Here is a 13,349-nt window from a genome sequence, read left to right as displayed (position 1 = left end):
CACATGTGAATACCAACATGTGTGAATACCAACATATGTGAATACCAACACATGTCAATACCATCACATATGAATACCAAAATGTGTGAATATCACCATATGAATACTAAAACATGAATACCAACATGTGAATACCAACATATGGGAATACCAACACATATGAATACCAAAATGTGTGAATATCACCATGTGAATACCAACATATGAGAATACCAACAAAGCCAATGTAATAACGGCTTAATTGGTCTGCTTCTTTATTCCATCCACTTTGGGCAGAAATAGGAAGAGTGGCAGCGGTTACATTTGAGCAAGATGGAATATATCAACAGGGATATCACAATAACACAGGGAGCACAGACTGGACTTTCCACTTTGTTCGATGATCACGTGACAAAGGACATGCTGCAGGACAAAATGGCTACTGTCAAACTCATCGTTGAGTATTTCCACTTCTCATGTCCTTGTCTATATCCATAATTACCAGCTGGTTACTAACAGAGGTTCGGAGCCAGGTCCCAAGGATTAGAAATTGGCACTAGTCCTATTCTCCTTGCCAAACTGCCCAATAGCTAAGCTATCTTAAGGACAAGTAGAAATTTGCCATTTTTTAGGGTTTTGCTATTTGTTATCATTGTAAGGACTAGTGGACTAAAAATGTTAGTTTCTATCGCTGCAAGCGGGGTGTAGACAGGCTGAAAAGTTTCTCACCATGTCTGCTCTGAAGGACACAGGTAATAATAACGTGTGCTTTGTCACATGATTGGCAGCAGGTACAATTGCGGGAAATCTCACGGTGCGGAACATGGATTGTTAAGGTGGCTTGTAGCGATACATCTTTGCAGCAAGTCCACAATATAACTCATTGTGTGTTATCACTTCGGTAACAATACTTAACACAATTCAGAATTCATGCAAAAATTGTCACAAAGAACACATTCATATTAAAAGAACAACTTCCCCAAACAATATTGTTTAACAAACAACATAACAGTAATCACATGTTGGTTAAGACACAGTTCTATCTTCAGGGACCATATATTTATTTGGATTGTACAAGTATGGACTCTACCAATATTGATAAAAAAAGGATTTTTATATGATTTCAGTATTTTTTCTTTCAAAGTATTTCCTAAAGTACTCTACCCAAGCTACTGGAGACACTGTCTAATGTTTTGGGGCTATTCTGCAATGTAAATAACTAGTTGTCCCTTAAAATATCATTTACATTGTGATATAGATTGTTTGTTGGTGCGTATCATGCAGTCGATCACACATACAAAGACCCAACAAAGACAAGAAACATACAAAAATAGGAATCATGTCGTAGAATTTGTAAGAAAATGTAAACACAGCATATAATATAACAATATTTAGCATAGTTAAGAAAATACATGTACAGAGGGACATCTTCAAACATATACACGATACACGATATATATACAAATAGATCTTGCTGGACCTCACCTGGGTTAATCACCGTTAGTCAAATCCAACTACTGGTAATCTGCAATCGTTTCGGACTCAGAGCTCCAGATAACTTTTTGAGCAATTGACTTTTTACTCAAAGGTTTTTCTTTTAATTGGGTTATTACATTTTTCATTGGGTAACAACTTTTTTTCACTCATCTAATCATCATTCTGTTGGTTTTTCCCCAAATGAGTTAACATTTTGAGATTTAAAAATAGATGCAGTAATGTTTTAGATGTATGTAAGGGTTTTAACTATAGGCTTGAATGATACATAATATTTCACACACAATATCTATGGCTTCAAAAAATAAAAGAATTCGTTCCCAGGCAATGACTTTTGAAAATATAGTGCATGTAGGTTGTGTTTTTTTTGTTTTTTTTGTTGTTGACCAAACTTGTATGTAAATAAACAGTTGTAGCATCAACCTGGGAAAGGGCCTCTCTACATAAATACAAACAAACTCCTATTGTCACCATGACCATAACAAGCAATATAAAGGGAAGCAACTGTGTTTTATATTGTTTTTAAGTGTCAGGATTTTTTAATTTTTGGAAAATGGAAATAAAAACGAAACATGCGGACTTTATGATGATGTGGCCGGTGTCTGAGAACCAAGAATATTTCTTTATTTAGCCTATTAAGGACACGATATTATCAAAGAGTGACACCATATACTGATGTTATGTTGACAGAGTTGTTAAAGAATTAATCCCTTCAGCTATAACAAAGACAAAGATAAAATGGTACTGAAGGACTCCAACGTGACACAGAATCTACACATACTCCTAAAAAAGTTAAGGATCACCTGATTCTTTCATATTACGTACTACAGTTAATCCGTCACACCATCACTATGGTAATAATATAGAATTGGGTGATCCTCAACTTTCTTTAAAGGCAAGTTTCAAGGGGATGATTTATGTAAACGTGGCATAATTTTTAACTGACTTATGGACATATTATCACCTAACGGCAGATTCACCATTAATAGCATCTGAAGCAAAGTATCTATGTGGCTTTGGGCAATTATCAAAAATGTGGAATTGGAATTATTAGTTTTCCTAATAATGTTTCCTTATAGGGGACAGAAGCAATACATCTTTGAACACTGATCCAAGTGAAAAATAAAGTGTACATATGGATGTAAGGGAGACAACTCTTGAAGCCTAGCTTTCAAAAAATATTTTTAAGAATCCAAACCGACCAAAATTTGGTATCGATATATTTTGTATCACCTTCTGATCAAATCATACTTATAGAAGAGTACAAATCCTGAACAATGCACTATATATTATATATTTTCTGCCAAACAAATTTTTCACTATCAAAATCCATTAACGAAACTGATTTTTTTAAACATCTGGCCCTATGAAACAAAATATTATGCATGTTACAAAATATGAACTGAATAAATCAACACCTTACTGCAAACAACTTCAATGCATGTTTGAATTTACGAATAAATGAGCAAATAACAAACGCATCTAAACTTTAAACCAATCTAAATATCCAAAAACCACACTTTGCTACTGTTGGACCATAAACATGATTGCCATGTGGAGAGGGACAGTTGCTCTATGTAGACACAGATAACTGTTGTTTGACACCGCACTCAGCCATATACCATCTATATGACAACAAGTCTAAATAATCAAGTCTGGACCACACAATCTAGTGATTGATATCGTGAGCAACAATCCACGCCATCAGGGTACGATAACACACAGTCAATCAAGCCTCTGAGCCTGATCACGGATCTTGTTTGAATTTTTGTATACACACTTAGTACGTCGAATACAGTACACTGTAGTCACCAGCATCCATCGCTTGTACCTCCCATCACATCTAATTAACACCCTGGACCTATACGCTATCACAGCCTTGGTTTGAGTCCGACTCAAATAGCATGACAAATAAAATGCTATTCAATTAAATCAGCCTAATGGGAGTGAGAGAAATTCTGTGCTAAGTTGGAGAGGGAGCAGTGGGGTTGGTGACGTCCCTTTCAAAACGATGCTGGGGGTGGTCGAGTCAGTATGGTTTATGCAGCTTTTAACAATATTCCAGCAATATAACGGTGGGGGGACATCAGAAATGGGCTTCACACATTGTACCCATGTCGGGTATCGAACCTGGGTCGTTGGTGTGACGAGCTAACCCGACCGCCCCAGCTACGGGTGAATGAGCCCAGGACAATTATCATTATCATTATCATTACAGATACTACACTGGACAATCAACGATGAGTCAACAGTTATAATTAACAAGTTTTCAAACATATGATAAAATAATAATACTATTAACAAGACAAACATATTCATGCTTTCAGTGAAACTACAGCAAAACATCATTACACTCAGAATGTTGATACTGAACATTAAAAAATGCATATTTTCACATTCAATATTTTCTCCAGAAATACAAAAAAAAATGCAAAATAAAATTTCAAACATGCAGTAATAATACATCATAAATCAAACCTATGGGTCATATATAGTGATAGGCATTTAACAAGTATTAACATCACAGTCAGCAGTGAATAACTAGTGTTATATCCCGACAATCCCTCGACACACAATCATCGCGAATCAGCATCTCAGACCATATCTTCTTCCCTAGTCCAATCAGATGAGAGTATAACCACTATCGACCAGTCATATGTCAGCATGCACAGCCTCCTCCTTCCGAGTCGTCTGTGTCATGCTGTCCGTACGCGTGTCCGTTTCTGTTTCGACTGCCGGGAAGCTGAGATTTGTCCACGCATTTCTCCATTCGTGTCATGACCATATCCAAGAGGCATTCCACTGCCTTGGAAACATTCTGGCCAGTAGCGGCGCTCGTCTCAAAGTACGGGAGGCTTGAAACAGAATTCAGAGGAGCATGTGAGGGAGTTATTTCAGCCATACAGCAACAAGAACAAGTTGATAGATATATACACAAGTGAGTCTTGAATAAACATTTACCGTATTCGAGTAATAAGCGCCCCGCTCTAATATGCACCCATGGCGACATTTGCTAATATATTGGCAAGTGAACAATCCCAATTAGCAACCCTTCCAATTGATCAATGTACGCAAGACTTATTTATTCGTGTACAATACGCACTCGTGTGTGTTTTATGCACCCTTAATTATGGGCAATTAAATTCTGAAAAAATATATCTGTCATATATAAACAGTCAGGCCGTCAGCATAAACCATGAAATTTATCTTTCAACTCTGTTTTTCCACCAAAATAATATTCTAATAAGAGCCCCCTATTTCTAATTTTGAGAGAGCCCTGGGCGCTTATTACGTCGAATACGGTATATTTAAATGCAAATTTGTCAAATATATTTGGGCAAAACAGATATCATTTATACAGTTTAAAACACAGGCCGCTGGGGGTGATGGGGACTTAGAGTGCTTCAGCTTCCTGCAGGATCCCGAGCAGGATTTATGTCATTACTTTACTGGGTAATATCAAAAATACTCAGCAATGGAAACAATTACAGTAAATCATGCAGACCGCACCAAACCTCGTCTGCACTTGCAGTCGCTAGTGAAAATGTGGTGGGTTTTAATCATTACGACGCAGACTACCGTAAATGACCGTAGATAAGCCAAATTTTGAGGACCAGAAAAAAGATTCTGTAGAAAGGGTTTGGCTTATGTATGGGTGACACTTTCATCGAACTCTTTGTTTTGTTGGTAAAAAACGACATCACATTGCCTCAAGTGAATAAACAATGCTATAACAACTTTGTCTACGAAAATGTGAAATTTGCGATTAAACATCACCAGACATGTAGTTTACCATTTTGATTGTATTTCTTAATAAGCTAGGCATTGTTTTGTATGCAGGGATTAAAATAACTGTGTGTATTGCCTCGTAAACTAAGCAGGAAATAGCAATCAGCTTTACCACATGTTCTCCCAATCTTCTGGTGATTACGCCAAAACATACCCAATAACATCACAGAAAAAATACTATCTTAAATTACTATTTTACTACGAATATTATATTCTGATATCGTGTTATTTCAATTGTAGGTTTTACTATATATCTTCAAAATAATGACAACCATAACTGGGCTAGGTGGCAGCACTTTTGTGTATTATCGGATACTTTTTTGGCACAGAACAATTTGAAAAATCACTGTTAAAGTTTATGGGGCTTGTGTGTTGTTCGTAATTTGTGGCTATTTCTATCTAAAGTGTCTACATATTCTACAGTAAGGATGCTCTCCGCTGGTTTCCATTGGTAGGCCTGAACACAAAGCTGCTTCAAGACTGACGGAGCTGACACACTTACCCGTATTTGTCTGCTATCTCCCTGGCGCGGTCCTCCGATACGAGGCGGTTGTCCTCGAGGTCGGACTTGTTTCCCAGCAGCACCACGTCTGGGTTCTCGCAGTAGGCGTGGGTCTGCAGCTGGGTCAGCCAGTTGCGGATGTTGAGGAAGGATTGCTCACTCGTCAGATCAAACAGCAACAGGAAGCCCATCGCGTCACGGAAGAACGCTGTCGTTAAACTTCGAAACCTAGAAACAAAAGCAGAGTAACAAGGATTTCGGAAATTACAAGAACAGAACTGATTGCAAATGACCTCAGGCTATAACTGTTATGACATCAATACTTTGATAAAATGCTGAGTGAGGCATAAAACAACAAACAAACAAACAAATGTTTGATGTCATCGTACCCAAATTTTCGTGGGTCGATACTCATGATGTCCATCACTGGATTGTCTGGTCCAAACTCAATTATTTACACACCACCGTCATATAGCTGGAATATAGCCGAGTGCTGTGTTAAACAACAAACAAACAAACAAACGAAAACATCACTGATGTCATCGTACTCCAATTTCCGTGGATCGATGCTCATGATGTCAATCACTGGATCATCTGACCCAGACTTGATTATTTACAGACCACCATCATATGGCTGGAATATTGTGTGGCGTGAAACAAAAAACAAACAACCAATCATTCATTGAAGACAGATAATACGTAATTCCTTGTGTTGAGACAGGAATGTAACTGCCGTTTGGCTGACGTCTATTGTACCCATGAAGATGCCGGGGTAGAATAGGTCTTCAGCAACCCATGCTTGCCGTAAGAGGCGACTATGCTTGTCGTAAAAGGCGACTAACAGGATCGGGTGGTCAGGCTCACTGACTTGCTTGATGCATGTTATCGTATCCCAACTGCGTAGGTCGATGTTCATGTTGTCAATCACATGATTGTCTGGCCCAGACTCGATTATTTACAGACCGCCGTCATATAGCTGGAATATAGCTGAGTGGGGCGTTAATCAAACAAACAAAACGTCTATTGAGTACCTCTCCTGCCCAGCCGTGTCCCACAGCTGCAAGTGGATCCTCTGACTCCGCCCGACTGACCCGTCCACACTTGGCACTCGGTGAACCTGTCATGCAGAGATAGAGAGAGAGTACATTAGCAACATTAATAGGTGAGCAGGGAGTATCCTTCATTGTTGTGTTGCTGTCGTTGTTGTGTTGGCTTCTGTTGGGGTACCTTCCCAGTGCCATAGCACAGTTTTATTTGAATCAAGTTGGGGACAAGTGATACTTGTACAAATATTTGCCCCCCCTTTCAAAAAAAGTTAACTACGGCCTTGCTTCCCATTGTTACACATCCTATTTGGGCTGGGACGGGTAACTCGGGTAACTCAGGTACTCGGATCGTTTGGGTACTGAAAAGGATCTGGGTAACCACAGGACTACCCGGGCCCGTGGTTAGTCACGTGATATATTGTTTATTGACAAAAATTATCTAGAGGTCCATGGTTACACTACACGTCACTAATGTTCACATTTCTTTTGGACGATGCGCACATTCCTTCTGACTTTTAGATGTTTAAAGAAAGAATAAACTTCAGTCAACTTCGGGGCGGTCGGGTAGCCTAGTGGTTAAAGCGTTCGCTCGTCACGCCGAAGACCCGGGTTCGATTCCTGACATGGGTACAATGTGTGAAGCCCATTTGTGGTGTCCCCCGCCGTGATATTGCTGGAATATTGCTAAAAGCGGCGTAAAACCATACTCACTCACTCACTCAGTCAACTTCAGTGTATGTATGACCAGATCGTATTATACGTGTATCTAAACACATTTTGCCAGGACTACGCTCAAACTATTTCCAATCGGACATTTTGTACCAAACTCTTAAGACCTGTAGCGGGTAGCTGCAGCTACGGCCAAACTATTGCTAATAGAATATTTTATACCTATCTATCACTTGAGACCTAAAGCGGGGTACCTGTTTGGGTAGGGTGATAGAGGGGTGGGTACCCGGGTAGTAAATTTGGCCACATCCCATGTCTTACACCCCTGAAGCAACACAAGGCATGAATACCTGCACATGGAGTCCCCTGGCTGTTACCTGGCAGATTATATGTCTTGATGTCAATCATGGGGTAGTCTGGTCCAGACGTGTTTATTTACTGACTATCCTCATATACGGTAAATCTTGAAATGAATGCGTCTCATAATGAATGAGTTTGCTGGCCCCTAGCCAAAAATGTGACTCAATATGACTCCCCCCACCCAATCACACACACCCCTCCCCAAGCCCAAGTGGAATTACTAGTTTGTACAGAGAAAATTGCTTCTGTGAGGCCACAGGATGTCTATTATGTAATTTCTAGTGATTGAATGACATTGTTATATACTTGTTACAAGTGCTGCTCAATATACAGTGCTGTGGAATATACAGAGTTGTTTGTTTTTATGTCCATGTTGGTATTTCTGCTTTACAAAATGTGAAGTGAGGCCATCTTATTGTTGAGATATATCATATCATTTTGAGATATAAATGCAATGTTTAATCAATGCGAGCAAAGACCACTCACATTTAATTCACAATTGCATTAATATTGGAATATTGCACAACCAGCCAACCAACCAACCAACCTACCAGACCAACCAACCAACCAACCAACCAAACAGCCACCCAACCAGCCAACCAACCAACCAACCAGCCACCCAACCAACCAACATACCAGACCAACCAACCAACCAACCAGCCACCCATCCAACCAACCAACCTACCAGACCAACCAACCAACCAACCAACCAGCCAACCAACCAACCAAACAGCCAACCAACCAAACAGCCACCCAACCAAACCAACCAAACAACCACCCAACCAACCAACCAAACAGCCACCCAACCAACCAACCAACATACCAGACCAACCAACCAACCAAACAACCACCCAACCAACCAACCAACATACCAGACCAACCAACCAACCAACCAAACAGCCACCCATCCAACCAGCCAACATACCAGACCAACCAACCAACCAAACAACCACCCAACCAACCAACCAACATACCAGACCAACCAACCAACCAAACAACCACCCAACCAACCAACCAACATACCAGACCAACCAACCAACCAACCAAACAGCCACCCAACCAACCAACCAACATACCAGACCAACCAAACAACCAACCAACCAACCAACCACCCAACCAACCAAACAGCCACCCAGCCAACCAACCAACATACCAGACCAACCAACCAACCAACCAACCAAACAACCAACCAACCAACCAACCAACCAACCAACCAACCAAACAACCAACCAACCAACCAACCAAACAACCACCCAACCAACCAACCAACCAAACAGCCACCCAACCAACCAACCAACATACCAGACCAACCAACCAACCAAACAGCCACCCACCCAACCAACATACCAGACCAACCAACCAACATACCAGACCAACCAACCAACCAACCAACCAAACAGCCACCCAACCAACCAACCAACCAAACAGCCACCCATCCAACCAACCTACCACACCAACCAACCAGATCATAATAAAATGAACCTTTGAAGCTGATGGAGACAGAGAAGAAACTTAAGTGATGACATCAAAGTAAAGGGCCAAATTTCGAAATTGTTCGATCATGCTCGATTGTCGACTAAACTTCATTTTGCAAGTGATTCCCAACAGTAGTTTGCAATTCCATGTCCGGATCCCACATGTCATTACAGCAATAGCTGACATCAATACTACAATCTAGGGTTGGGACAAGTCCAGATTTACTACCCTGGTACCCGACCCCCCATTACCCGACCCTTCCCGGGTTTTTGGCGTGATGAGCGAACCCTATAGCCACTAGGCTACCAGACTGCCCCACATACGAAATAAATCGGTTGTCCTCTACTTTTTCAAAGTAGTATATTTTGCCAGAAACAGGATATTTTTTTTGGGGGGGGGGTCACTGGTTCAAGACATACAAATGTGTTTTCTGAAGTTTTCTTCCTGACAGCTGGCATGCCCTGCGACAAGTTTAATAATTTGCCCACGCCAAATTATTTTTCTCCTGGTATTTTCTGGAACCATTATTCTTGACAACAGTGTCTTTCATGACAGCTAACATTTCCTGCAACATTTATTGCTGTTGTGGTAAACCCTGAAGCAAAATATTTTCTGGTGTTTTAATAAAAACAATTCCCTTCTTAAACTCTGGAATGTTGTACGTAGCCCCAGTCAAGTAAAATTCCGTTTGGGCAACTAAGCTCAGCTAATAAAAGTCCATATAATACCACTCCATTCTGCTGAAAATGATACAAGGTGGCATGTTAATGCCAGTAGACTCCAGGTTTTTGCACAGACTGTGACTGACCTACAAAACAAGATCATTGCAGGAGATCAGGACATTTTCTGGGAATTGCACTGGACTATGTAATAGCAGCAGGATTACTACAAATCCCGAGCTGAGCTCACATTAATGATCAAAGCCAGGAACCCAGTTCCTCAAAGCCATCATTAACTCCGTCTCCATCACGTGTCAAAATAAATGACAGACGTGTCAGCAGTCGTAGCCCCCATGTCACAATCTGGCACAGAGCCCACGCAGGGCCTTCTTTACAAAGGTATCGGTAATCCCACGCCCATCATAACTCTGAGGTATAGAAGTAAAGACAGATATAGCCCTGCGATCAATTTTTGAAATAGGACCGCGTCCGTGGTCTAGTGGTAGAGCGTCCACCTGGGGTTCGATCCCCGGCCGGGTCATACCAAAAGACGTTCATGATTCTATGTTTTTGCTTTCACATTTTACATCAGACTAGCATCTGTCTATGCAAGATTCTATACAATATGGCAACCATTTTCTAAGCTAGGATGCAAAACAGGCTGCACTTCTCGACCTGCCAGGCCATAGGTTACCGGTACCCATTGACCATTTTCACAGCCGCCTCACTGGTCCAGTGGGTAGAGATCTGCCTTGAGAGCGGAAGGTTGGTGATTTGATCCTCTAGGCCATGTTATAAAATGGTACTTGTTGTTGCCCTGCCTGGCGCTCGGCATTAAGGGCCTAAAACAAGGACTGGTCGGCTTGGAGTCAGTATACTGTGTCTGAGTGGGGTATTCATGTTAAACTGTGGCATGGTATCTTAGTTGGTGAGCACTATAAATCGGCATCAGTCCGGACTAGTACAAGCAGCCACACACACACACACACACACACAAACACACACACACACGTCGCTATATAAGTGCAATAATCTTGGACGCGACGTTTAACCCAATTTCACCTCACCTTTGAAATGGAACCTCCATGTTCCTTGTATGAAATTCAAAATTTGCCCAAACTTAACGAAGCAACCCTAAAGTCCCCCAGGTTGCCCTTCCATTTCGGACATACGCTCCTCAGCAAAACCACTAATTGGCCTGGTCGGCCCGTGTGCGAAATACGCATAAAGTCGGAAAGCGCACATAAAGACACCCACTCTCTCTCTCTCTCTCCTTGTAGGAGGTAACACTGCTCACCACACGTTTTTCCCGGAAGTCGATGCCCACGGTTGAAATGAATTTGGAGTTAAACATGCTGTCCGTGTACTGGTAGAGGTAGCTTGTCTTCCCCACACCCGAGTCACCTGCAAACAATACAGACATTTAGCGTGGTTCAGTGTTTGAAGTAATCTTAAAACCCCCAAAAAGACAGTCGGTCAGGTGACTGATAAGTGTTGCCTCAACATCTTCATGGTTACCTGCCAACATTCAGGCATTTTAGATATTGAAAGATCGCAAAAACTGTCACTTGAAATATTGCAAAAATTCCTTGAGAAGTGAGTGAGTGAGTGAGTATGGTTTTACGACGCTTTTAGCAATATTCCAGTAATGTCACGGTGGGGGAACCAGAAATGGGCTTCCCACATTGTGCCAATGTCGGGCACCAAACCCGGGTCGTTGGGGTGACCAGCGAACGCTTTAACCACTATGCTACTGAACCGCTCCTTACTTCAGAAGTCTTTGAATGGCATTTAAAATCGATGCACATAAGGAAGAGGAGTGATTGAGTGAGTATGGTTTAACGCCGCTTTTAGCAATATTCCAGCAATATCATGGCGGGGGCACCAGAAATGGGCTTCACACATTGTGCCCATGTCGGGAATCGAACCCGGGTTGTCGGTGTGACTAGCGAACGCTTTAACCACTAGGCTACCCGACCGCCCCACATATGGAAGAGGCCATATGGATGTCAACTTCTTTATCATGAGGAACACAACGTTTCTGAGTACATACTTACTCCTTTATCATTTGTCTTCCATTTGTCCATTTACATTGCTATTTACTATCAGTGCTAATTTAAGTCCTGGCTTCCAATTGTCCACTATCAGCGACAAATGACTGTTGTCTTCCCTTGTTAAGTTTCCACCTTTGTTTTCTTATTACTTTAACTGTTCGTACAGGTACATATAAATGTTCTCTGCTCTATAGCATTAATTCACCTGATGATTGAGAAGTATATACTCTGAAACGTTGTGTTCCCCATAATAAAGAAGTTGATATCCACAAATTTTCTTTCTTAATTACTTCAGATGTCACTTTCATTACACGATTTGCATTGGACTATGCATAGACTTGTTAGTTCATCATTCCAGCCTAGTTTGGCAAGGGTGGAAACTGGACTATTTTAGTCAGTTAACTCCCTTGCATCAGGAAGATGTGTAGATGCTTGGTCTCTGTTAATGTTTGGCTTTTCCCTTGGGGTTCTGTAGTTTCTCTTATTCTAGTGATTTCATACCATTTACTGGAAAAAGGAACCTTCAAGAAACTATAGAAACCCAAACAAACAAGCTGGGCACTCGTAACAGAGACAAAGGCATCAACCTATTCAGCATTCACATGATGAAGAGGCAAAAAGTAGCACAAGGCCGTAGTAGAACAGTTCTTTAGTAGAACAGAGCCTTAGTGGAACAGAGCCATAGTAGAACAGAGCCGTAGTGGAACAGTTCCTTAGTAGAAGAGGGCCTAAGTGGAACAGTTCCTTAGTAGAACAGAGCCGTTGTGGAACAGTTCCTTAGTAGAACAGTTCTTTAGTGGAACAGTTCCTTAGAAGAACAGAGCCGTTGTGGAACAGTTCCTTAGTAGAAGAGGGCCTAAGTGGAACAGTTCCTTAGTAGAACAGAGCCGTAGTGGAACAGTTCCTTAGTAGAAGAGGGCCTAAGTGGAACAGTTCCTTAGTAGAACAGAGCCGTTGTGGAACAGTTCCTTCGTGGAAGAGCCTTAGTGGAACAGAGCCTTAGTAGAACAGAGTCTTAGTGGAACAGTTCCTTAGTAGAAATGGGCCTAAGTGGAACAGTTCCTTAGTAGAACAGAGCCAGAGTGGAACAGTTCCTGAGTAGAACAGAGCCGTTGTGGAACAGTTCCTTAGTAGAAGAGGGCCTAAGTGGAACAGTTCCTTAGTAGAAAAGAGCCTTAGTGGAACAGAGCCTTAGTGGAACAGAGCCTAAGTAGAACATAGCCTTAGTAGAACAATTCCTTAGTAGAACAGTTCTTTCATAGAACAGGGCCTAAGTGGAACGGTTCCTTAGTGGAAGTGAGCCTTAGTGCAACAGAGCTTT

At 41.4% G+C, this 13,349-nt stretch overlaps 1 protein-coding gene across 2 annotated transcripts in view; it reads right to left on the bottom strand.

Moving 5' to 3' along the window:
• Positions 1-2,301: 2,301 nt before the first annotated feature.
• LOC139461205 (ras-related protein Rab-27A-like) overlaps positions 2,302-13,349 on the bottom strand; it is a 74,618-nt gene continuing 63,570 nt past the window's right edge. For both annotated transcript variants that reach the window (XM_071242803.1, XM_071242804.1), the window contains exons 3-6: positions 11,272-11,378; positions 6,796-6,881; positions 5,765-5,992; positions 2,302-4,328 (exon numbers count right to left, since the gene is read on the bottom strand). In XM_071242803.1, coding sequence (XP_071098904.1) covers positions 4,133-4,328; positions 5,765-5,992; positions 6,796-6,881; positions 11,272-11,378 — 617 coding nt within the window. In that variant the 3' untranslated portion in view covers positions 2,302-4,132. The remainder of the gene's footprint in view (positions 4,329-5,764; positions 5,993-6,795; positions 6,882-11,271; positions 11,379-13,349) is intronic.

This window comes from Haliotis cracherodii, unplaced genomic scaffold (genome assembly GCF_022045235.1).
Source record: "Haliotis cracherodii isolate W230 unplaced genomic scaffold, xgHalCrac1.p SCAF_14, whole genome shotgun sequence".
Taxonomy (NCBI): domain Eukaryota; kingdom Metazoa; phylum Mollusca; class Gastropoda; order Lepetellida; family Haliotidae; genus Haliotis; species Haliotis cracherodii.
Note: the sequence above shows the minus strand (reverse complement) of the source record. Positions and strands in the feature narration are given on the sequence as shown.